The 23,700-nt window shown below is 56.9% G+C and overlaps 2 protein-coding genes across 5 annotated transcripts; one reads left to right on the top strand and one right to left on the bottom strand.

Annotated features, from left to right (window-relative positions):
• Positions 1 to 4: 4 nt before the first annotated feature.
• Positions 5 to 7,283, top strand: MYL5 (myosin light chain 5). The gene is made up of 8 exons (XM_042936756.1): positions 5 to 178; positions 357 to 458; positions 4,059 to 4,166; positions 4,355 to 4,430; positions 5,210 to 5,314; positions 5,785 to 5,863; positions 6,846 to 6,894; positions 7,182 to 7,283. Exons 1-8 carry the CDS (start codon positions 5 to 7, stop codon positions 7,281 to 7,283), a joined length of 795 nt encoding a protein of 264 aa, XP_042792690.1.
• On the bottom strand, positions 7,188 to 15,810 carry SLC49A3 (solute carrier family 49 member 3). Of its 4 annotated transcripts, none has more exons than XM_042937179.1 (10): positions 15,648 to 15,810; positions 12,584 to 12,742; positions 12,187 to 12,400; positions 11,949 to 12,025; positions 10,810 to 10,947; positions 10,556 to 10,672; positions 9,663 to 9,815; positions 9,251 to 9,408; positions 8,915 to 9,024; positions 7,188 to 8,362 (listed from the first exon to the last, which is right to left on the bottom strand). In XM_042937179.1, the coding sequence occupies exons 1-10, from the start codon at positions 15,780 to 15,782 to the stop codon at positions 8,190 to 8,192; spliced, it is 1,434 nt and encodes a 477-aa protein (XP_042793113.1). In that variant the 5' UTR covers positions 15,783 to 15,810; the 3' UTR covers positions 7,188 to 8,189. The 4 variants fall into 4 exon arrangements, with proteins under 4 accessions (XP_042793113.1, XP_042793114.1, XP_042793115.1 ...); XM_042937180.1 differs by having other exon boundaries at positions 7,188 to 8,322; XM_042937181.1 differs by lacking the exon at positions 10,556 to 10,672.
• Between the last annotated feature and the right edge of the window lie 7,890 nt (positions 15,811 to 23,700).

The following is a 23,700-nucleotide window of genomic DNA, read 5'->3' as shown; positions in this document are numbered from 1 at the left end:
GCGCATGCGCTTGGCGACGAGCAAGGGCACCGCTGCGCCCCCCGGTGGGCGGAGGTGGAACGGCGTGCGCCCGCTCGGGGCGGGGAAGTCACCGGGCGCGCTGTTCGCGACCAGCTGCGCGTGCGCGACTGCCGAGCAAGCGGGTTCTGGCTGGGCGGCGCGGGTGATCTTGTCCTGGGTGTGAGGCGCTGGCCTCCCGCCACGTCTCCTGCAGCTCCGGACGCTGTCAGGCCGGGTCGAGCAGCAATCGAGCCCGCCCTTTATATGTCCAAATATTTGAAAACTACAAGTCAAAGTCACAAAGTGTAAAATAGATTGCACCGTATCCTCCTGCTTTGCCAGGGCTCTCCCGTCAGGGCCTGGAAAGTCGGGGAAGGAGCCCACCACCACCCACGCCGGGCGGCTGGAGTGCGGCCTGCAGCCCCGCCCAGGCCTGTCCAGGTCCCTGGCCGTCCCAGGTCAGCCTCAAGGACCGACTGGGAGGGGGCCTTGGCCGGTAAAGGGGTTTGAGGTTTTGGACAGGGAATACCGGGTCTAGGTACTAAGTATGACCTGAGCGCTGGCCCCCTGGTCCCCAGGCTCCTCGCCCATTTGTGGGGGGGGGGGGGGGGGCTGCGGCCAGACCCTCTGCACTCAGGCCCCGCTGATTATGGTGGCCTCAGAACCCCCTGCTGGGGTGGCACTGCCTTGGGAGCCCCTTCGAGCCACCACCACCACCCCCACCCCCACCCCCACCACCCCCCCCCCCCCCGCCCCCAGTCTCAGTCCCCAGTCCCCTGGCAGAGCAGAGCAGAGCAGAGCAGGAGCTTCTCCGGCACAGGGGGCTGGGGTCTTCCTGGGAGCTAGCAGACCTGCTCCCTGACTGCTGCCCTCCAGACCCTGCAGTTTGAAGCTCCAAGGTCCACCTCAATCAGGGCCCCTGGGTCCACAGAGCCCCCAGATGGGCCCTCATTCTCCCACTTCTGCTGCTTAAGGTGGGACGGGCAGGGGGTAAACCTTCCAGTTACTCTGTCCCCCTCAGAGTAGCCGGTTTCCCCCACTTCTGTGGTTAGTCCTGGTGAAGACGTGACAGGTCAGCTGCAGCTGTGCAGAGACTGCCCAAAGATGGGGCAGTGGTGACCAGCCAGCCAGCCTCCCAACAGCGCTGGCTGTGCGGACACGTGGTTCCCAAGGCAATCAGGTGGGGGTGGGGCTGACAGGAGGACCACTCACCCCCTTGGGCCCTGCACGGATCCAGGCAGAAGCTCCCTGAGAACCAGAGTTTGGGGCTCACTAGGGCCCCCAATACGACGGAGGGAGCCCACTTTTCCCTACTCTTCCATACCCTTCCGTTTCCAAAGACAGCTTAACTATAAATCTAAAGAGAATGGAATGCAGAGGCTAAAACTCCAGGGCACAAAGCAGGTGCTCAGTAAATCTGCATGGAGGGAGGCCCTTCTGGCTCGGCAGCTTGCTCTGGAGTCCTGGCTCTGGGACTCCAGCCGAGAAATTGGAAAATCACCTGCGCTGTTTCCTGGGATGGCGGCGGGAATAAGGAGGCCCATCCTAGAGGGTCACCAGGCTCTTCTCTAAGGACTCTGAGACCTCTGCCTGATGCCTCCACTGGTGCTTCTGCCCGGCCTGGGGTGGGGGGAGGGCCTTCCCAAGCCCCCTCATCGCTCCCTGAGGAGACTGTACGCACATGTTGACCCCACAAGGCACAAAATAACCCTCTTTCACCAACATGCCATGCGGCAATCCGGAGTGCACACCCCTACCCCCTTGAGCAGCTAGGCAGATGACCTCGGGTGATGAGTGTGTTTTCCCTTCCCTGGATTTTAAAATAAACAGGACTCCTCAGCAACTCCTGCTTCCAGAATCAAAAATAAATGTCTCCTGGGCTGAAGATGAGGCCAGAGTGCTGGTAGAGAGCACATACCAGTAGCTTCCAGTGGGGCGGGGGAGACGGGGAGGGGACCAGTGGAGGGCACACACAGGCACACATGCCCCTGTGTACATGGCTGCCCAGGGAAGACCCCTAAAGCTGAGGGAGACTTCCTTTGGCCCAGCGCCCTTCCTGAAGGCTGAGGGGGCTCCCACCTGGCTCAGAACACTGGGACCGCCTGCTGATGCCCCTGCACCTGTCAGGGCCAGCTGTCCATGTTGAATCCCGATATTCTCCCAGGAGCCAGACTCCACGGCTATCTTTAGTGCTACCAGCCCAGGAAACCTCCCCAGGGTCCCTGCCAGTGTCTTCTGGCCTTCCTCACATCAGGGGCCTCCTGAGCACAGATCCTACATGCCTTCCCTTCTCATTGCAGTGGTCCCCACTCCTGCAGCCCTGCTAGGGTCTCCCCAGGCATCACGGTCAGACCCTGCCCAGCTGAGAGTGCAGCCCTGCCTGGGTCTCCCACATTAGTGACAGGTTGTCCCTCTGGGAGTCCTCCAGACAGAACCCCAGGAAGCCCCCAAGTCCCCCCAGGCATGTCACGCCTCCCTAGGTTCTGCACAGTGTCTGTTGTCTCATACTTAGTGGAGACCAACAGTGAGCTGCCCCTGGGATCGCCTCAGGGGTGTCACATGATGGAAGGTGTGTGCCCCAAGGGGCAGGACCCTGCTACAGTGGCACTCACATGTGATGTGGTTCCCAGACGCACCTGCAGACTGGCTGCAGCTGATGCTTCCCTACCAGGTGCAGGCACAGGGGCTCCGAGGGCTTGTTCCCCAGGTGTGGAACTGCAGAATCCTGCCTGCCCACTTCATTCGGCCACCAAGCGCCCTCCTCCTGCTCAGCCTACAGACCCCACCCCCGTCCTTTCCCACCCCTAACCTTCACTCCCCTCAACCCAGGACCAGGACATTCAGCCCCTGATTCTGTGGTGACCTTGGTACCTGGCACCATTCACAGGCACCTGTGTGCCCTCCCCAGCTTCTGCCTGCTGGGCCCCGATGTAGGGGGGAAACTTGCCCGAGTAATGGCCCAGGGCCCAGCCCATGTGGATGGCCCTTCATCCCAGAAATGCTATCCCCACTGTGTCCCAGGCAAGGAGTTCCCTGCCATGGGGACGGGGCCCTGGGACTTTTCTGCCACCGAGGCAGATAGATGAGGGTGCACACAACATGCTCAAGGAGCGCGTGGTGACCAGCCCCCAAGGCCACTCACAGTAACTTTGTGCAAATCTGGGAAAGGTGCTCCTTCCTCTAGCTCCCATAGCTCCCGGGTCTTTGGTCTACATGTAGGTGGCCCTGGAGGTGTACAGAAAACAGGAGAACAAAAGCTTCTGGGTGAGGGGCAGTGGGGAGGTGCCTGGAAACCTGGGGGCCCTGCCGGGCAGGGCAAGATGGGCATCTGAGTCGCCCGCCAGCTGCCAAAGCTCACTCTGCAGTTGTCCAGTCCCCAGGGTAGCCCTGCGCCTGCCCTTGTAGGGAGCGGCAGCCGGAGCCCGAAGTGTCCTGGGGGACTGGGTAGGAGCTTAAGACAGGCGACCTGGGCAGGGAGGGCACAGACCATCGCATCAGGCAGACCTAGGCATGGTGAGTGTGGCCTGCAGGCCACTGGGGCAGGAGCGAGTGTGAGTGTGTGTGTGTTTATGCACAGTGTGCGATTGTGACTATGTACACTTGCGTCACCTGCACAAGCCTGTGGTGGGTGGGTGTGTGCACACAAGTTGAGTCTGTTTACATGTGTGAGGGTGTGTGCAGTGGGGAGGAAATCTGTGCTCCGTGGCCGTCTCCATGCAGGTCTGGGGTGAGAGACGAGGGCCCTGGCCTTCACCCTGGCAGGGTCCCGAGAACAGCCCCACCCACTCGCTGGCCACCTGCACAACCCATCCGCTCCTTGGGTATTCAGGCCCAGCCGGTTCCTCCTGGCTGGATGGCAGGGCAAAGCTCAAGATGAGCTGCGGGTGCTGTGCTGTCAGGGCTCCTCACACCCACACCGGGCGCCTACAGCCATCCCAGCCCAGGGACCCGGGCTTGGGGTTCCCCCGGAGCCCCTGGTGCTATAGTCCATGCGTCCTCTGCCTTGCCTTCCAAAATGCCAGCCTGGAGGCCCCTCAGCCTCGCTGTTCTCACATTAGGCCAGCAGGAAGACCAAGAAGAAGGAAGGGGGGGGCCTTCGGGCCCAGAGAGCATCATCCAACGTCTTTTCCAACTTTGAGCAGACCCAGATCCAGGAGTTCAAGGAGGTGAGGCTTTGCTCTTGTCCCAGGGCCCCTCCACCCAGAAGCTCCTGACTCAGGGGCCCCCTGGGAATCATAAGGCAGGTGACCCAAAGACCCCACGTGAGCCTCTCTCCAGAGCCAATGAGAGTAGATGCCTGTCCTGACACGGTGTGGCTGGCCTGGCAACCTAGTGACCCTGGCTTCGGTTTCAGGCATTCACACTGATGGATCAGAACCGAGATGGCTTTATTGACAAGGAGGATCTGAAGGACACCTATGCCTCCCTGGGTATGTGCCGTGGGGCAGAACCCCGCCACACCCCACCTCAGAATGTCCTCCAGCCCTGGAGAGCCTTGCTCTACACTTGGGCCCTACAGCCTGACCTGACATCCCACGTCCCATGGGCCATGAGGAGGTGGGCCGGGTCTCCCCTGGGGGAGAAATCCCTCTCTGGTTTGGCCAGGGCATCACTAGATGCCCAAGCACAGGCATCATGGATGGGGGAGTTGGGACCAAAGCTCCAGGGGAGGGCTAACCTCCCAGAGGGACACCACTGCACGGGGAGGCTTGCCCTCCTGCCCCCAGGCATGCTAAGGAAGCCCAGAAACAGACCCGGGAGAGAATGTGGAGCCAACTTATGCTCCTCTGAAGAGCCAAAGACTGGCCCTTTCCCCCTCAACTTCCCATCTGGGGCCACGTTCTCAGCCTGAGGCAGTCCCAGGGGAGGACAGGTAGGTTTCTTTCCTCTGGGCCCCCTTACACCCAGGTAAGATCACAGTCTCCCTGGACCCCATGCGTGGCCTCTTCCTCCTCCTCAGCAGTCCATCTCCCCGGGGCTCAGGTTTTGGGGTTCTGCCGATGTGCAGAACCTGTACCCCACCACACCTGGGCCAAGTGTCCCCCCCATCTGCTCACTGCCCTCCTTCTGGTCTCCCCAACTTGATTCTGGGGTCACCTGGAGAATGATGGAGTTGGGAGGCCAGTGGGGACAGCAGACACATCAACAAGAACAGCCAGGGTGAGTGTGACATTCCTACCCAGCGCCCCCTGTCTTGTATTGGCGACAGGCAAAACCAACGTCAAGGATGATGAGCTGGATGCCATGCTCAAGGAGGCCTCGGGGCCCATCAACTTCACCATGTTCCTGAATATGTTTGGGGCGAAGCTGACGGGTGAGAACCATGGGGTGGGGAGCACCATGGAGCCAGGTTTCTCCCTGACCAGGGGCAGCCTTCAGGCCAGTCTGCCAAAGCCATCTATATTTCATTAGCTCCTAACACTTACAAACCCAGGCATTTCACATAAAAATCCAAATTTTCCAATTTGATGAAAAGCGTAGCATTCTGGTACCCACGTCTGTGGGTCACACGCCCAGCCTACCTCCCATCTGCCTACTGGCGCCAGCCTCTGTCCCTCACTCGCTGAGCACTCGCTCCACCTCTGGGCCTGGGTAGAACTCTGGGGACCCCCAGAATAGTCCCCTCAGGGTGGGTAGAACTCCAGAGACCCCAGAACAGTCCCCTCAGGGTGGGAGCTGTGGAGTCTCCCAGGCGCGCAGGAGCTGGAGGTGGGAAGGCTCTGGGATGGCCCAGAGCAGGACTGGAGCCCTAAAAGCCCCTGGTTCAAGGCCTTTTGTGGGCAGGTACGGATGCCGAAGAGACCATCCTAAATGCCTTCAAGATGCTGGATCCTGAAGGCAAAGGCAGCATCAACAAGGACTAGTGAGTTTGGTCACAAACGCCTGGGTATCTCCCCTCAGGGGCACCAAGCCCCCCCCCCAACCTGGGCATCTCCCCTGAGGGGCACCAAGCCCCCCCCCAACCTGGGCATCTCCCCTGAGGGGCACCAAGCCCCCCCCCCAACCTGGGCATCTCCCCTGAGGGGCACCAAGCCCCCCCCCAACCTGGGCATCTCCCCTGAGGGGCACCAAGCCCCCCCCCAACCTGGGCATCTCTCCTGAGGGGCACCAAGCCACCCCCCAACCTGGGCATCTCTTCTGAGGGGCACCAAGCCCCCCCCCAACCTGGGCATCTCTCCTGAGGGGCACCAAGCCCCCCCCCAACCTGGGCATCTCTTCTGAGGGGCACCAAGCCCCCCCCCAACCTGGGCATCTCCCCTGAGGGGCACCAAGCCCCCCCCCCAACCTGGGCATCTCTCCTGAGGGGCGCCAAGCCCCCCCCCCACCCCGCCCCAGGGTCCGGGTGTTGGGCTGCCTGCCCCAAGGTCCCAAGTCCCTCAGGGCAACTGAGGGCAAAACCAGTCCTACCCACACCAAGGCCGGGGCACCCAGTAACCCAGCTGGTCATGCCACTTGTACCATCACTGGGTCTTTAACCCCCTTTGAGGGCTACATCAGCCAAGCACTGGGGGTGGGCATATTTGGTGTGCCAGGCACTTGCCTCCAATCCCTCCTCAGTCTCCTCCCTGCAGGTGGAGCCCCCCACAAGGGGTAGTGACCCCTGAGTGTCAGGAAGGACTCCCCAGTGACCACTCCCTGGTGCCTAGGACTCCCCCTAGAGCCAGGCTTCCAAAGACACCTGCACTGTGAGTGGGTGGGACTAGAGGGTGAGCGCGCCCCCCTTGAGGCAGCCCACCGCAGAAGAGCCAAGTCACGGGGCTCCCCTGGGCCACCCCTGCAGTTCTTCTGGTGATGGTCCCTTTCTTCAGAGCAGCCTAATTCGGCTTCTCCCTCCTTGTCCTCAGCATCAAGCGGCTGTTGATGTCTCAGGCAGACAAGATGACCGCTGAAGAGGTAATGGTCCACTCCGCTCCCACCCCACCCCCTCCCCCGTGGCCCTCCGTGCAGCTCCAGTGTGGCCCTCTGGGCTCCAGGGGGGACACTCCCTGGGCCTCCAGAAGCTGCACCATCAGGGCGGGCAGGACACCCAGTGGCTGGGCCCTGGTCCCACCCCTGGCTCCCCACAAGCAAAAACAACACTGGGAGCTGGCTGGAGTTAGTTGCCTGCAATTCAGCGGACCATTTTGCTCCTTCCCCTCCTCCCTGGGCCCGACCCTCCCCCACACCACACTGGCTTGCAGGTTGACCAGATGTTCCAGTTTGCCACCATCGATGCTGCAGGCAACCTGGACTACAAGGCACTGAGCTACGTGCTCACCCACGGGGAGGAGAAGGAGGAGTGAGGGGCACGGCCCCCGTCCCCACCTGGGCTGCAGCCAGTTCAATAAACATGAACCCACAAACCTGCCTGCCGGTGTCTGCAGAGGGAGAGGAGGACGTGTCACCCGGGGGTGGGAGAGTCTGCAGGTGGGGAACCTCCACCTGGGTGGGGGAAGTGTCTGCCTTGGCAGGGAGAGTGTGGGGAGGGTCCGCTGCGGGTGGGAGTGTTTGCTTGGAACTAGGAGAGTCTGGAGGGGAAGGGCCTGCTGGGGTGGGAGCATCTGCCTGTGGGGTCCTCCCTCTGCTTCCCCTCCCCACCCAGCCTGGCCCCTCCCGCCGTGCTAGCACTCATCCCAGGGCACTAGGCCACTCAGTGGTCCGCAGAGGTTGAGTAAAGCTACGGCTTGGGATCCCCCAAACACGGCCTTTCTCACAACTGTCGACTCCAGACTCGGTCATGCTAGGGGCCCCCAGGGCCCCCAATCCCTCCATGTCCCCCTCGCTCTTGCCTCTCTCGCTAGGTCCACACCCATACGCTGCTCCAGCACCAGCCGCCCTGGGTCTGGCCTGGCCACTGGGGTGTCTGCTTGTCACACGGCTCCAGCGGTTCTTGCCACAGCCACAGGGTCTCCTCTGGGCCACCCTGCCTTGCCCCAAGTCCCTCTGGCACCTGCATGAAGATGTCACCCTGTGACCAAAGCCTGTCTCTCCTGGCCTCCCCTTCACGTCCCCAGAACCACTTCTTGATGCACTAACTGCTCTCTTAGCTTCCAGATCTCGTCAGGGACCCTTGTGACATCTCTGCAAGTCCTGAGGGTTCCAGGGGCTCAGGGCTCCCAGGAACAAGAAGGCGGGGCCAGGAGAACAGCTCTAGGGATGAGTGGCCCCGAGCTTCCTAGGGCGCCAGTGCCGGAGGTCGTGTGGATGCCTCAGGGGGTGGCTGCCGGGTGGGGTTCGCGGTCCACGGTCGCAGGGGACATGTCCTCCTGGATGGAGCAGCTTGCACTGGCCTCAGCCTGGAGGCGCCGGTATGGAGTGTGAAAGAAGAGAACCAGGAAGCAGCTGAAGAGGGTGCAGAGGCCAGCCATCAGCAGCATGGACACTGGGGAGACACAACCCAGCTCTGTTCTGAGGCTCGCCCAAGCGGCCAAGCTCCCCACACAGGACCCAGAGTAGCCACACGGCTGGCAGAGCCCCCGCGGACCCCACTGGCCATGACCAGAGAGTGACCTGGAAACAGATCTTGCCCAGCATCCAACGGGCCCTGAGGGCATGTTCACAGACCCAGGTGTGGTGAGATCCAAGGTCAATGGCATGGGGTCCCTGGACGTGGCCATCCTCACCCCTGTCACTCTCTCTCTTTCCTCTCTTTGCCTCGCTCTCTCTTTCCCTGATCTCATTTTTAAACAACTCCCGTGGGCTTAAAAGTTGAGCTTTCATCAGGGCCTCAGGGCTGCTCCCACCATACTAAGCCTTGGTGGGGAAAGGTCGGCCTTGTTGCCCTCCAACTCTACCCCGCCCTAGCCCTGTGGGTGCCCTGCACGTGCCAAGGAGAGCAAAAGATGCCGAGAGGAAGGGGCCCGTGGAAGGGAGTTTCCAGGGCCAGAGGTGGGGGGGCTAGGCCCTGAGGTCCCATGTAGGCCGGGGCACTCACCCCGCCAGTCCAGTGGGCCCTGGCCATCCTGGCAGGTGGAGACAGACGGCTCCGCACGGCGCACGGTCAGGGCAGTCAGCAGGACCATGATGAGCACGCCCTCGGCCTGCCTAGACAGCCACGAGGCCTTCAGCCCTGCCCCAGGCACCGCTCACTGCTCTCAGTGCCATCGGTCATTCTGAGGGCAGCATGCTGTTCCGGTCAGTGTGGACCCCAGCAGCCAGCCTAGGACTGCACGCAGCTCAGAACGTGCAGGTGACCCACTGTGTAGCCTGGAGTGGGGTGAGGGGAGGGTCTCTGGGGTCCCAGGGAAGTGGCAGAGGGACCGACACTCACCCCAGCACGAAGATCAGGCCCGCAGCCGCACCCTCACCCACAGGGAAGGAGCACTCAACGGCCAGCTCCATGGCAATGGGTGCCACCGCGAAACCAAAGAGGCCAAGCAGTGAGCAGATGGCAGCCAGCGCGAGGGTCTGTCCCTGCAGCTGAGACACCTAGGGGGCAGTGAGCCACACAGAGGGATGGGACACCCAGACCCAGCCAGGCCCTGTACCAGCACCCTGTCTGAGCTGAGCAGGGGACAGGGTCAGGGGACAGGGTCAGGTGACCGGGGAGCCCATCCCACCCAGGGACCACTCCAGTGGGCAGAAGGTCGAAATTTCTGCTTTGACCCAGTTGCCAGCTGCCCTGCCCCAGAGCACCCCACTCCCACCACTGTAGGGTAGTCTTGGTTCGAGGGGACTCTCACCAGAGCGAAGGCCACACAGACCACGGAGGTCAGACAGAAGCCAATCTTGACCGCTTCGGTGAAGAGCTTGGTCCGGTCCACATACAGGCTGAGAACCAGGGCCCCCAGGACCCCAAACACAATGAAGAGAGCCCCACAAAGGCCTATAAATTCCTGGAGGGGGAGAGGAGGTGGGGGGCACCCCATCATCGGGGCACAGTGACACCGGGGCCCCAGGAGGAGGCACTCACCTTCAAGACACACACCATCACCAAGAGGCCCATGGCAGGGTGACAGGGAAGGCTCAGCTGTAGGATTAGCTATGAGCCAGGGTAGCATGTCCTCCACTGGAGGCGCCGCTTTCCTGTGTCGCCATGCCCCGGGGACTCAACAATTGCTAAAGGCAAGGGCCTGGTTGCTGTAGACACCCTTCAGTGCCCACGGGCCCCTCATGAGTTGGGAACACACCAGGCCTGAATCCCACACCCAGGGCTGATGCCAGACGGGGGAGGGCATGGCCAGAGATGCTATGAGCAGAGCAAGGCCTTTCCAATCTCCAAATATCACAAGAGGACACTTCGGCCTTCAGGGTTGAAGCCATCCTGGGTGGGACACTGGGAAAGATAGCGGAAAGCACACGCAAAATCCCAGGCCACTTGGGCACCGCCACCATCCCCTCCTCAGGGCCACCACTCATCCTCAGACTGTATTTGGCACCTGACACAACTTTTCACACACGGCATCTCAATACCACCCACAACAGGAGGTTACCCTGTCTAGGTGTGGAAATGTAGCACTTGGGGAGGTCCTGGGCCACCTGACGGAGGCAGAGGCAGACGGCCTTCAGGGTGACAGTAATGCCCCCAAGCCCCACCCTTGAGCAGGAGAAAGGGTCAGGGCGGGGCAGCACTCACGTTGGAGTAGCCCCTCACACAAAGGACCTGCTCCAGGAGGGCCGAGAAGCTGGAGAAGATGCCGATGCCGCCCCCGAAACACACGGCCAGGACGACATAGGCTCTGTTACACAAGAGCTGGGGGAGAAGGCGCCGCTCAGCACAGGAGCTCCCGCAGGACATGCAGAGGCTCCGACGGGGCCTGTCCTGACCCCCTTCCCTCCTCAGCTCCTCCCCACCCCGATGACCCCAGCCCGGGATCCCACGGCACCGACCAGCTTCAGCCCATCCAGGAACTTCTCTGAGGCGGAGTGGATGGCCCTGGCGGAGGGTGGGGTGGGGGGCACGCTCTCCAAGAGGCAGGCGGTGGCCAGCAGGCAGGTGATGCCGGCAGGGATGATATAGATGCCCAGCTGGGGAGAGGGTGCACGTGAGTGTGCGTGCGTGTGCAAGTGTGTCTGCGAGCACACGAGTATGTGTGCGTGCGCAGGCCCTCGCAAACACGTGCACATGCACACGAGGGCTTCACGTCCACCGCTCTGGGCACCAGGTGGCACACGGCCCCCCTTGCTAGCCACCCCCGCCGGCCTTCCCTAGGCAGACAAAGGCAAGCCTGGGGGTCTGCTCGGCTTTGCTCCGTCCGGAGCCCCGGCTTTCGAAATGTCACACAGAGATGACTTCCTCGGTGACAACCTTAACCCCAGACTCACCCATCCGCCTGCCAACTGAACCTTCCTTCCTGCCTTTGTGGATGACCCAACACTTACCTGGCTGCACAGCTGGAAGCCCCTCGCCTCTCCCAACCTGGCCTGAGCTACCACCCCCCCCCGCCCCACCCAACCGAAGTCCCAACGCCCCGCCTGGACGCTGCAACCGCGTCTTTGGCTCCCCGAGTCTTCGGGCCAGGTTGAATCACTCTCCCCCTAGACACCCCCGGGGTTTCCATCACATCAATGGCAACCACCTACCACCTGGCTGACCCTTCCCTCCACAGCAGACACGCTGGCCTCTGGCTGCAACCCCTACCCCTCAAGCTCACATCCACCTCAGGGCCTTTGTTGGCCCCTCGTCTCCCTCTCCAGCCCGCCCCATAAACACTGCCTCCTCCTGCTCCAGTCAGCCTCTCAGCTCACCAAAGGCCTCTCCCCACCAAGGAAACCAACATCCTGGTCCCTAGAGCTGTGTCTGACGAGGTGCCTAGGACTCGCACACGTGGAGAAATCCCGCGTGCACCGGGGCCACTTGCTGGTGTGGCCACAGGGAGGGGCAGGTGCATACTCACACTGGCTCGTGCACACATTCCACACAAACACTCACGTACACACGTGTGTGCACACGCGAGCCCATCATGCCCACACACACACACCGCACACAAATGCACATGCGTGTGCCTGTACCTCATGAGCTCCCTCACCATCAAGGGGATGTCCTCCTCCTTCTTCACCAGGGCAGGTGACAGCAGGTTGGCCACCAGGATGCCCAGGGGGTTTGCTGGATGGACAGATGGAGACACATGTCAGCTCAGCCGTGGCCAGGCCTGGTCCCCAGCCCACAGGCAGAGCCCTTTGCTCTCTGAGAGCTGGGAGCACAGAGGTGGCAGGACCCTCTCACTAAGCCGCGGGAGACCATCAGCCTCACCCCCCGCCACTCACACATGGTGCCAATCATGTTGGCCGTGGCTCGCTGGTGCTCGGGGAACCACAAGGCAGCCAGCTTGGCGGGAGAGAAGACGACCAGGGTCTGGGCCAGGGCACAGAGGCTCTGCCCACCCATGAGGAAGGCAAATGGGTCCTGGATCCCGCCGACCATGAAGGGCAGGGTTCGGAACACACTCCCGGCAAAGTTCAGCCATGCGCACACGATGGTCTGCAGGGATGGGGTTGGAGCGCTGCCTGGCCAGCCCGGACTCCCGGCCCAGCACCCTGCCCTCCGCCCTGCCACCCCAGTGGCTCTGCCTGGAGATCCCCAGAGAGGAAGCAATGGCTCTCGAGCCCTCACTCGAGGACCTGCCCCATTCAAGAGCTGACCCTCATGTGGGGTCTGACTCACTGCCCAGCGGAGCCCAACAGAATCCAGAACCCAGATGGCCACCACGCCAGACGGGATGGACGCCACGAAGTAGACTCGCGAAAGCCAGTTGATCTGCTCGGTGGAGAGGAGGAAGTGGTGGGCAATCATGTCGGCCACGGGTGCGAAGCTGAGCCACAGCTGTGGACACACGCTGGCATCAGCCCATGGAGCAGGTGCCACAGACACCACAGCCACCCACTGTCCCAGGCTCAGCCAGCCAGTCTGAGGGAGAGAAAGTGCCTGGCGGTCCCGTAAGGGCCAGTGTCTTCATCCAGTCACCTCCAAGGGAGTGCACCAGGTTGGGGGTTGGCCAGACAGTGTGCCCGGGATGCAGAACAGCACCATCCTGCAGGCACGGTCCGGTGGGGGGGGGGGGGGAGGGGGGGGGCGGAGACAGAGGCTGAAGATCCGGCCAGAGTCTGCAGGATCATAAGCCCTACCAAGACTGACCCTCTAAGGAGAAAGCCCAGAGGGCTGCCAGTGAGAGGCAGATGTCTGAAGGGGGAAGGGGAGCTCTACACAGTGCATGGGCATGAAGAGGCCTAGACCAGGTACTGGACAGCACTGGAGCCTGGCAGGGTAGAAGAGGGGGTCTGGATCCTGGCTTCCCAGTCGCACAGATGTATAGATGGCCCAGACTGGCTGGGCAGAGGAGCACATTTGGGGGTGCTGTGGTGCCTGTGGCGAATACCCAGATGGATAAGGGCAGGAGGCTGGGTGGGCCTGCAGCCATTGAAGGGATGTTTCCACGGGAGGGCGGGGGGAGAGAGGGGCCCAAAAGGTCTCTCTAGCTTGTCTGCAAACTCAGTGATTGAGTCCCAGGTGGAAACACCTGGATTATGCGCTGGCCCTGCCCAAAGCCAGCCCCACCTGTCCTACAGGAGACCCAGGTGTTTGGGACGTGAGGCCCTCCCTGACAGGTGACACTTCCCAGCTGTAGGTGCTGTCAAGTGCTGGGACTCAACTCCACAGACCTTCGGCCAGCAGACCTAAGGCAAGACCTTAAGCTCGACTGGGTCAGTGGGGAAGACCACTGACCTTCCTGGCGGAGCTGAGACCCCTGCACGGGTGAGGCAAGAGGGGAGGAGGGGCTCTCCAAGGGTTACTGCAGGTGGGAGAGGGGAGATGGGCCAGGGATGGACCAAAGACAAGGGCAGCACAATTCAAAGTGCACAATCACTGCAAATCTGAGAGACCCAGAAATGCAGGGGCTGGCCCCAGACCACACCCTCCGTGGTGAGGCCAGTGAGATCCAGGCTTGCTGACCCAAACAGACACTGACCACAAAGTCTCACATGACAGAGAACTTGGGCAACAGCTGCCTTTCCTTCCTTTTCCACCCCCTTTTTTAGGACAAAACAGAGGACAGATCTTCCAGGTCCAGAAAAAGACCTGTTCCTGCCCAACTGATCCAGCAAAGACAAACCGCGGGGTCTGTGCTCCAAACCCACCCTGCTGAGCCAAGCCCATTCCTTGCTCCTCCCCAAAGCTTGTGGCTGGCAGGGCAGAGACAGGTCTAAACTGTGCAAGGCAACATGGGGACAACAGTTTATCTCCACTGCATACAAGAATTCCCTTCAGGCCGCTCCAGCCCTGCCAGGTGCCTCCTTGTATCCCTTTGAGTGTGCTGACAGATGCCCCACGTGCTGGCTCTTGCCCAGACCACTAGGCTGTCTCCTTGGGTCACTCTGAGGCCACCCAGACCTCACTCCAGACACTGTTCCACCTGCCTCTGACACTGCCCTCTCAGAACCATAGAGCTGTGGTCACCTGGCTGCAGACAAGTCCACGAGGGGACATGGCTGGGGTTAGCTTCATGGTCAGTGTTTATCGTGGTGACCAGAGCAGGGGTCGTAATTCCTGATGAGAGTCCTGCTTGCTCCGTAATGATTTGTGGACCAAAGGAGAGTGCAGCAGGATACCGCCTCAGGGTCCAAGGGACTTCTCGAGGCCACTCATGATACCCGTCCCCTCTCAGAGTCATCAGAGCAGTTCTAGGGGCTGTGTCCTCAGACCGCTGGGCCCAGAGCCAGCTCCGGCTTCCTAGCAGCTAGAGGCACCTGGCCGACAAGCCACTGTGCAGAGTCCCATAGAGAAAAGAGGTTTCCAGAGTCACAGCAGACTTCAGCCCAGGCCATGGATGCCACCTGGTCCCAGCACAAGGCTGGCTCTCCACATGCAGTCAGCAAGGAAAAGAGGCAAAAGGCCCTGATCAGTTTGGAATAACATCCAAGAGTGGTTGGACACCTCCCTGAGGTGTCTGCCCACACCCCCACTGAGCCTGCTGTACGTGACGGGCTAGGGAAAGAGGGGCCCAAACCTCTGCACAGAACAGCTGGGGGCTCAGGGGTGAGCTGGAGAGAAGCAGGTTGGGGAGCTGAGCCCCTGTAAGTGGTAGACCCTGTTCTCACTGCTCAACCGGTCTCCGGTCTCTGCAGGGTCACTGCCAGCAGTGGGAACCATTCTAGAACAGGTAACGGGTCACTGGGGACCCCAGCTGGGGAACTGTGGAGAGGCTGTGCACACAGGTAAGGAAGGCCCCCTGTGAGGGTCCCGCATACTGACTCAGAAACCCAGTGAAGGTTCCAGGGCACAGGTAAGCAAGGCGGCTGAGCCCTGACTGCCTTGCAGACTGGGGTGGGAAGTTTGGAGAGGGAGGGCAAGAGCCAGATCATGAAGGCCTGTAGCCAGACGTTGGGTGTTCGGGAGGAAGACCCCTCTCCAGCTATGACAGTGACCCCCACCTCCTCCTGAGGCATGGAGGGACTCTTTCGAAACTACCACAGGTCACAGGACTCAGGCTGGGCCGCCTGGAGGACAGATGCCAGCTTTACTTCCTGTGCAGCCACAGCTGGGAGAAGGGCCTCTGGTCCCACGGCCGCGCGCTTAGGTCGCCGGCTCCCCCACTCCCAGCGGTCCCATAATGCACACCGACCCCGCCCTGGGTGCAGCGGGACACTGGAAGGTGCGAAGCGCGCCGACTCAGGCGGGGTCCCAGCTCGGGCCGCCCGCCCCCGCCCGGAGGCGACCCCAGACCCCCTACCGTGGCGTTGGAGAAGCTGAGAAGGCTGAGCACCAGCAGAAAGACCCAGCGACGCGCGTAGACGCGGTAGTCCCACAGCGCGCTCAGGGCCTGGGTCGCGTCGGCCCCCGGCCGGTCCCCCGCGGGCAGAACCATCGCCCGCCGCTCCCGCCGCGCGGGTTGAGGAACGCGGCGCCCGGGCCAGGACCGCCCCGGAAGGTGGTGCCAGGCGCGCGGGGCGGGGCGGGACGGGGCGCTCGGGGTCAGTCCCCGCCCCGAGGGACGGCGGTCGCTGCTCCGCCCAGGGGGAAAGATACCAGTCATGAAGTTGGACCCAGCTCCGTTGACCAGGATGGAAGTCTCTGCCACAAAAACAGGGACAAAGTCCCCTCGCCGGGGCGAAGGAGGTCATGGCCTCTGTGCGGTCGCAAGGCGGACACGCCCACGCGGGTGGGTACAGGAGAGGGCACCCATGAAGTAACTCTGCCCGGCACGAGGTCCGCATTTCCTGAAAGGGGTTGTGGAAAGGTCCCCTACACTTTCCCCCACCCCAATTGCTGCTGTCCGAACAAGTCACAAGGAGCGGCAGGAGGCCAGCGTGGAAGAGGAGGCTGGGGTCAGTTTGCCAAGAGCCTCGAATCCAGACGAGGCATTAGATTGGGCCCTTGTTGGGAGCAGGAACCAGGGGACTGGGCAGAGTTGGTGCTGCTCAGGAGGAAGGCAGGGTCCAAGGCTAGCCTGGCCTGCCCAGGGAAAGGGCCTGGGGACCTGGGGGCACTCAGCCTCCCCCATCCGGTTATTGTCTGCAGTTTGCAACTGAGGAAACAGCTGGGGCAGAGTGGGGCGAGAACCGTGAGCTGCAAGGCAGAGAGGAGGGGATGTCTGCTGTCTCTCCCACAAGAACACGCTTGTGGTGGGCCAGCCTCCTCTCCAGCTTCCTCCTCACCCAGAAGTCCACCTTGGAAATCTTCCCTTCTACTCTCCAAATACTACTCTTCCTAAGGTCGCCCGTGATCTCTATGGGGCTGACATAAATGGACGAGACGCTATTCCTGTCCACCTCTGTGACCCTCCTGCTCAGCTTGAGAGGGCCCCTCCTCCCATCCTTAGGGCTCTTACGTGGAGTAGGCAGCTCAGTAAGGTCACAGTCGTATTTTTTCATACCAACGATGGACATGTGGAAACTAAAATTAAAGACACAATACCATTTAAAATTACTTTGGACAATTAAAAATTTTTAATCTTTAAAAAATTTTACAGACCCTCCCCCCCCCCGGGTCAGTAAAAATTAATAAAAGGAAACCTCAATAAAAATGGAGTCAGTGGGGTGCCTGGGTGGCTCAGTTGGTTAATCATCCGACTGCAGTTCAGGTTATGATCTCCTGGTTCGTGGGTTCGAGCCCCACGTAGGGCTCTGTGCTGGCAGCTCACAGATCCTGAAGCCTGCCTCAGATTCTATGTCTCTCTGTCTCTCTCTCTCTCTGCCCCTCCGCTGACTCTCAAAAAAAAAAAAAAAAAAAAAAAAAATTAATGGAGTTAGGAGTCCAGAAGGGGGAGCTCTCATGCAGTACCATTCAATATCAGAAATTGCCAGTACAGACCCTAACAGAAGAATTGTCAATAGGAAAGAATCATCAGTTACAGGCCCCAACAGGAAAAGATACGCATGATGCATCTCCTGCAAGAAATTAACCACCCCTACAACTCAGCCAGTGAGAAACTGTCATCCCTGTACACTCTTGTCTTTTTCCAATGGACTTTAATTCAAAACAACCCCTCCCAACTTCCTCCTTCTCTTTAAAATAACATTCTTCTCCTTTGTTTGTTCGACTAGCCTGTGATTTTGGCCGTAGCTTGCTCGTCCCAAATTGCAATTCTTTGCTATTCTCGAGTAAACTCATTTTTTTTGCTGGTAAAATAATTGACTTATATTTTTAAGGTCAAAAGGTATAAATTTAGCAAACTGTACACAGAACTTGAATGCTAAAAATTATGCAACACAAATGAAAGAAATCAATGAAGACCTATAAAAAAGGGAGAGATGTACCATGTTCATGGATCAGAAGTCTCAACATAGTAAAAATGTCAGTTCTCCCCAGATTGATCCATAAGATTAATACAATTCCTATCAAAAGAGTTTTGTAGGGGCGACTGGGTGATTCAGTTGGGTAAGCCCTGGAATCTTCTTGATTTTGGCTCAGGTCATGATCTCCTGAGTTCATGAGTTCCAGCTCCTGGAAGGGCAGAGCCTGCTTAGGATTCTCTTTCTCTCCCTTTCTCTCTGCCCCTCCCCTGCACACAAGCACACACATTTGCTCTCGCATGCTCTCTCTCTCTCTCTCAAAAGTAAATAAATAAACAAACAAAGCGTTTTTTAGACATAGAGTGGGAGAAAATATTTGTAAACCACATATCCAACAAAGGACTGGTATCTAGACTATATAAAGAACCCTCAAAACCCAACAGTAAAAAAGCAAAACGAAAGTTCAATTAGCAAAAGACATGAAGAGACATTTCACTGAAGAGGAAATACAAATGGCAAATAATAATGAATGGCTAACATCATTAGTCGTTAGGAAAATGCAAATTAAAACCACAATTAAAAAAACACAATGGGGACGGCTGGGTGGCTCAGTTGGTTAAGCGTCCGACTTTCGGCCCAGGTCACGATCTCGTGGTTCATGAGTTTGAGCCCCGAAGTCAGGTTCTGTGCTGACCACTCAGAGCCTGGAGCCTGCTTCAGATTCTGTGTCTCCCTCTCTCTCTGCCCTTCCCCCACTCGTGTGTGTGTGGGGGGGGGGGGGTGCGCGCTCTCTCTCTCTCTCTCAAAAATAAATAAACATTAAAAAGATTCTTAAAACCACGATGAGATACCACTACACACTTCTCAGAATGGCTAAAATAAAAAACAATGGCATCAAATGCTGGTGAGGTTGTGGGTAACTCGGTTACTCATCCATTGCTGATAAGAATGTAAACGGTACAGCCACTGTGGAAAACAGGCTGGCAGTGTCTTATAAACCAATAAGCAGTTATCTTATGACCTAGCAGCTGTACTTTCAGAGTTTATCCCAGGAAAATAAAAACTTATTTTCAACAAAAATCTGTACCCAAATGTTCATAACAGCCTTATTTGTGATACCTAAAAACTGGAAATGACTCAGATGGCTTTTAGTGAGTAAATGTTTGAGCCAACTGCAATGCATCCAGACCGTGGAGTGGGCTCACTGGGAATGGACTGTTCATACAGGAAGCAGCCTGGGTGAATCTCAGGGTAATTATGCCGGGGCGGGGGGGGGGGGGGTGCACAGAATCCAAACTCAGAAGGTTATATCCTTTATGATCTATTAACTTTAAAAATAAAACCGCCACTTATTTTACCAGCAAAAATGTGTTTATTTGGAAACAGCAGAGAATTGCAGTCCAGGGCAAGCAACCTACCGAAAAACCATAGGCTAGTTTGGAGAACAAAGCAGAGGAGGCTCTTTCAGAGAGGAAAGAGAGAGTCAGGAGGGCAGAAAGTCCAGCTAGGAGCTGGAAGTGTAGCGGCTTCTCATTGGCTGGGCTGTGGCAATCTCTCATTGGCTGGGCTGTTGCTGGGGGAGAAGGAAACCTTCCTCCTGGTGGGATAATAAAGCAGTGGCAATATAGCACTAACCTAGGAGGTCCCTCCCCTCCTGTTGATTCTGCAATTAAGAGCTTCACTTGTGGAAACTCCTTATTCCATTTTAGTGAACTTTCCCTTTATTAATTTTCACAATTCCATTTTTTAACATTTTTGAAAAGATAAAATTTTAGAAGTGGAGAGAAGATTAGTGGTTTTAGGCATGAGGGGGCAAGTGGGAGTTAGGGTCCTCCTGGTGATGGAAATCTCTACCTTGGCTGTGGCAGTGGATACAGGAACCAATATGTGTGAAACAAGCACGTGAAGCTAAGTACACACATATGAGTGTAAGCAGAACTGGAGAAATCTAAGATTGTGATTCATCAATGCTGGTATCGGGGTTGTGATATCATACAGTTGTGTTTTGAAGATGTTATCTTTGGAGAAACTGGGCAAAGGGTACAAGGAATCTCTTTATTATATCCTACAACTGCATTTAAATCTATAATTATCTCAAAATAAGTTTAATTTTAAAAACTCACATAGGGCACCTGGGTGGCTCGGTTGGTTAAGCGTCCAACTTTGGCTCAGGTCATTATTTCACGGTTTGTGAGTTCAAGCCCTGAATAGGGCTCTCTGCTGTCAGCTCGGAGCCTGCTTCGGATCCTCTGTCTCCCTCTCTCTCTCTGCCCCTCCCTTGCTCACACACGCGCAAACTCTCTCTCAAATAAATAAACATGAAAAATAAAATAAAACAAAAACTCACATAGGATGGAAAGCACATTTGTTTGGAAACAATTCTTTCCACTCTCACATTTTATTGAAATTATGGACAACTACCTTCAACGTCGCATCTACGCTTCTCAGATTTTGAATCCAGGTATAGCATCACCCACAGAAGTGTCTTCCTGAGCCCAGAACACATCCGCACACCTTTGGGACCACCGCATCTTGAAGGGGCCCTTTAGTGATCTCCACCTGGTGTCTTCCTTTGGACACGACCTTTAAAGACTTGTTTAAAATAACACTCAACACACAATTATGACTAAATGTGTTTCAGTTTTTTATCTCCTTTTTTCTTAACCAAATACAGACTCCCATCAGCAACCCAAACTAGCACCAGTCAAGACTTCTTCAGGCTACCCGTGTCTTCCCTAAATAGTGTCTTGTTCACAATTGAGCGATTGAGAGCAGTCCCTTTGCCAAGAATAGAGTAGAGGCAACGCCTTCTTCACTGACAGTATCAGGGAAGAAATCTCACCTTATCTGATGAGATGGCCACAGCCCATCCTGTTTGTTTGGTCTTTACTCGTCTTTTATCTGCTCCTCTCAAGAGAATGTCAACTATTTGAGGGCAGGAGCTGGTATGTCCACACCCAAATCCCTGGAACAGGATACAGCCAGCACACAGCTGCGGGAGAAAATAGAAGTGTGTGGGGTGGGTGACCTTCTGGCCTGTCTAGCAGGTTCTCCACAGGGTGGCCCTCTCCCCTGACCCCACCCTGCAACGCACATCCTGGACAACAGCCTCTGGCCTGTCTGATTCCAGAAGCACACCCTCCCTTCCCAGCACCCACACCTTCGTCCACTCCGTGCTGCTTTCCCTGAGTTCAAGGCTGCTGAAAGCCCACACACACCAACACTGCCCCACAGCAGGGAACTGAGCAAGCAAGCAAATCAGAATCTGGATTCGCAGGCTGCCTCAAAAAGGACGGTGTGCCCCAGTCCTTATCCTTATGGGAGGCCAATCGGGGAGTCGATCTGAAAACAGTTCACAAATCTGCACTGGAATGTGTACCTGTTTAGTTAAATGAACAACACCCCTGGTCGCTGTGGTCTGCACTCCAGTTGGCTCTCACCAGAAAAGCCCTTGGGTTGCCTCCCCTAATCTGCCCTCTGTGTCTCTGCCACAGTCCAGGGAAGTCAGCCTGGGAGGCTCATTACATCTCAAAGTCATGACAAGTATCCTCCGCCCCAGCTGGCCAGCCCCTCCCAAGGAGGACTCTGGGGTCCATTTTTTACGTGCTGCTCAGACCTGTTCAGCCAGCTAAAGAAGAGGGGGGATCAGAGTTCTCTCAGGTACATATGCACACACTGTGAGGTGGCCAGTTGTTCTGTATGTGCATGGTGTGAAGTGGCGTCTAGTATGTTTACGAGAGAAATAAGGATCTAATGTTGCGCATGGCCTGACGTGCACCTGTTTTGTGTGTCTGGTACGGGATGGTATGATAGTGTGTGTTCGTGGTGCGTTATGTAAGACTGTATGGTTTTTGGTACGTGCGGTGCAAGATGGGTCTCTCGCACGTATACGTAATGGTGTGAAATGCTTATCTGTTTTTTTCTGTCTGAATGGGTGGGAAAAACAGGCATCTAATTCTTTGGTTGTATTATGTGAAGGGTGTGTGTGTGTGTGGCATAAAATGAGCATGTGTTAAATCAGAAATTGTGCTGGGTCTGAAATTTTGCTGTACTTGTAAGCTAACAAGGTAGCCTACCACAGGTCACGTATGTGTGTATGCAGGAAGCACAGGACCCAGGTCGGAGGTGAAGGGCAATGTTTTGTGTTGGCTCCTCGGGTCTTATCTCCATGGGCAGACAGGTGGCATGCACACAGTGGGGTACGTTTCAGAGGAACCCTGAAATAGGAAACTCTTATCTTAGACAGGACTACTGTGACCCTCCCCACCCTGCGTTCCAGAGAGAGACCTTCTCTTCGCACTGGAATATGAGCAAATCTTCTCCAGGGAGGGGAAGGATGGGTATTTTTCCTGACTATACTGGAATGTCTCTGAGACAAACATTCCTAATTAGGCTCTAAATGACTTTGCTCTGACGACCTGGACCATGCAGAAACAGAAACATGAGATATTCATGGAGAACTGCCTTCCAATAGGATCTACTCTTCAAAAACACCTCTACGAGGACCTAATTTTTTGTTTGAGGATATAGCATGATGAATCTTTTAGCATGGTGTTCTGAGGTGGAAAGTAAGTATTGGGGGGGGTGGAGAAAAGGAGGAGACATGAGTGTTTATTTGTGAGATGGGTGTCTAACCTTTTTCTCTGTATGGTTGAAATTAGTATCTCAGTTTTCTGTGTATCATGTGGTATGACATTTTGTGTATGGTATGATATACTGAGGAAATTTTTCATGTACATTGGAAATGAATGGGTATCTGTTTGTGTAGAGTGATGTCTTTATTTGTGTGTGTGCTTTGAGGTCATTGCAGCCCACCTGATTGTTGTTTTGTTGGGGTTTTTTTAAAAAAATGTTAATGCTGGGGCGCCTGGGTGGCTCAGTCGGTTGGGCATCCGACTTCGGCTCAGGTCATGATCTCGCGGTCCGTGAGTTCGAGCCCTGCGTCGGGCTCTGTGCCGACAGCTCGGAGCCTGGAGCCTGTTTCAGATTCTGTGTCTCCCTCTCTCTCTGACCCTCCCCCATTCATGCTGTCTCTCCCTGTCTCAAAAATAAATAAACGTTAAAAAAAATTAAAAAAAAAATGTTAATGCTTATTCATTTTTGAGAGACAGAGACAGAGCATGAGTGGAGGATGGAGCAGAGAGAGGAGACACAGAATCCGAAGCAGCTCCAGGCTCCGAGCTGTCAGCACAGAACCCACAGGGCTCGAACTCACGAACCATGAGATCATGACCTGAGCTCAAGTCGGGCGTTGAACCAACTGAGCTACCAAGACGTCCCGTTCCTTTTGTGGTTTTATCCCTCTCTGCTTTCTGAGGGGATTCAGAGAGACGCAGAAGTCCTGCTACTGCCACCAGCCTGCGGCAACCCACAAGGATCTTAACACGGGCAAGCACATAGGAAGCAAGCAATAATCCCCATTTACTGGGCAAGCGGCAGCACTCTGCACACCCTCTGTCCACACTGCTTATCTCAACAATGTGGTCTGGCTCTCGTCGCTCGTGGCAACCCCGTGACAGCATAGATGGGTATTTGCCTCTCTGTTTGCAGCCGCCGGGACCCACGGGGTGCAGACTCGATTGTTTATTAATTACCACAGGTGATACCATGTGGACTGGCTCCAGTTTTTTCTATTACAAATTATGCCTCAATTAGTAGCCTTGTTCATGCTTCAAAAAAAATTTTTTTTTTGCATTTTTGCCAGTGTTTTACCAGTTTTCCCAGTTTATCTTTGGGATAAATTCCTACTTGGGGATTGCTGGGCCAAAGGATAGATGCCCACATAGTTTCGCAGGTTATCGTCAATCTCCCCACGGTTTCCAATAGCAACGTATGAGGATCTTGCTATTATATATTGGCCCCGTTTAATAAGGTGAGTTATCAAATGGTGAGGCTTTGTCACCAGACTGGTCAGGAGAGGCCTCGGGTGATATCTGACCATAGGCCTGAGGGAGGAAGGAGCCCCACGGGCATCAAGGATGGGCCATCCAGGTCTAGGAACGGCTCTGCCAGGCCTTGAGATGGGAGGGCCTAGCGTGTCCAGGAGAGCCA

The sequence above is a fragment of the Panthera leo genome, chromosome B1, assembly GCF_018350215.1.
Source record: "Panthera leo isolate Ple1 chromosome B1, P.leo_Ple1_pat1.1, whole genome shotgun sequence".
Classification (NCBI taxonomy): domain Eukaryota; kingdom Metazoa; phylum Chordata; class Mammalia; order Carnivora; family Felidae; genus Panthera; species Panthera leo.
The sequence above is the reverse complement of the archived record's forward strand: the minus strand, read 5'-3'. Positions and strand labels throughout refer to the sequence as shown.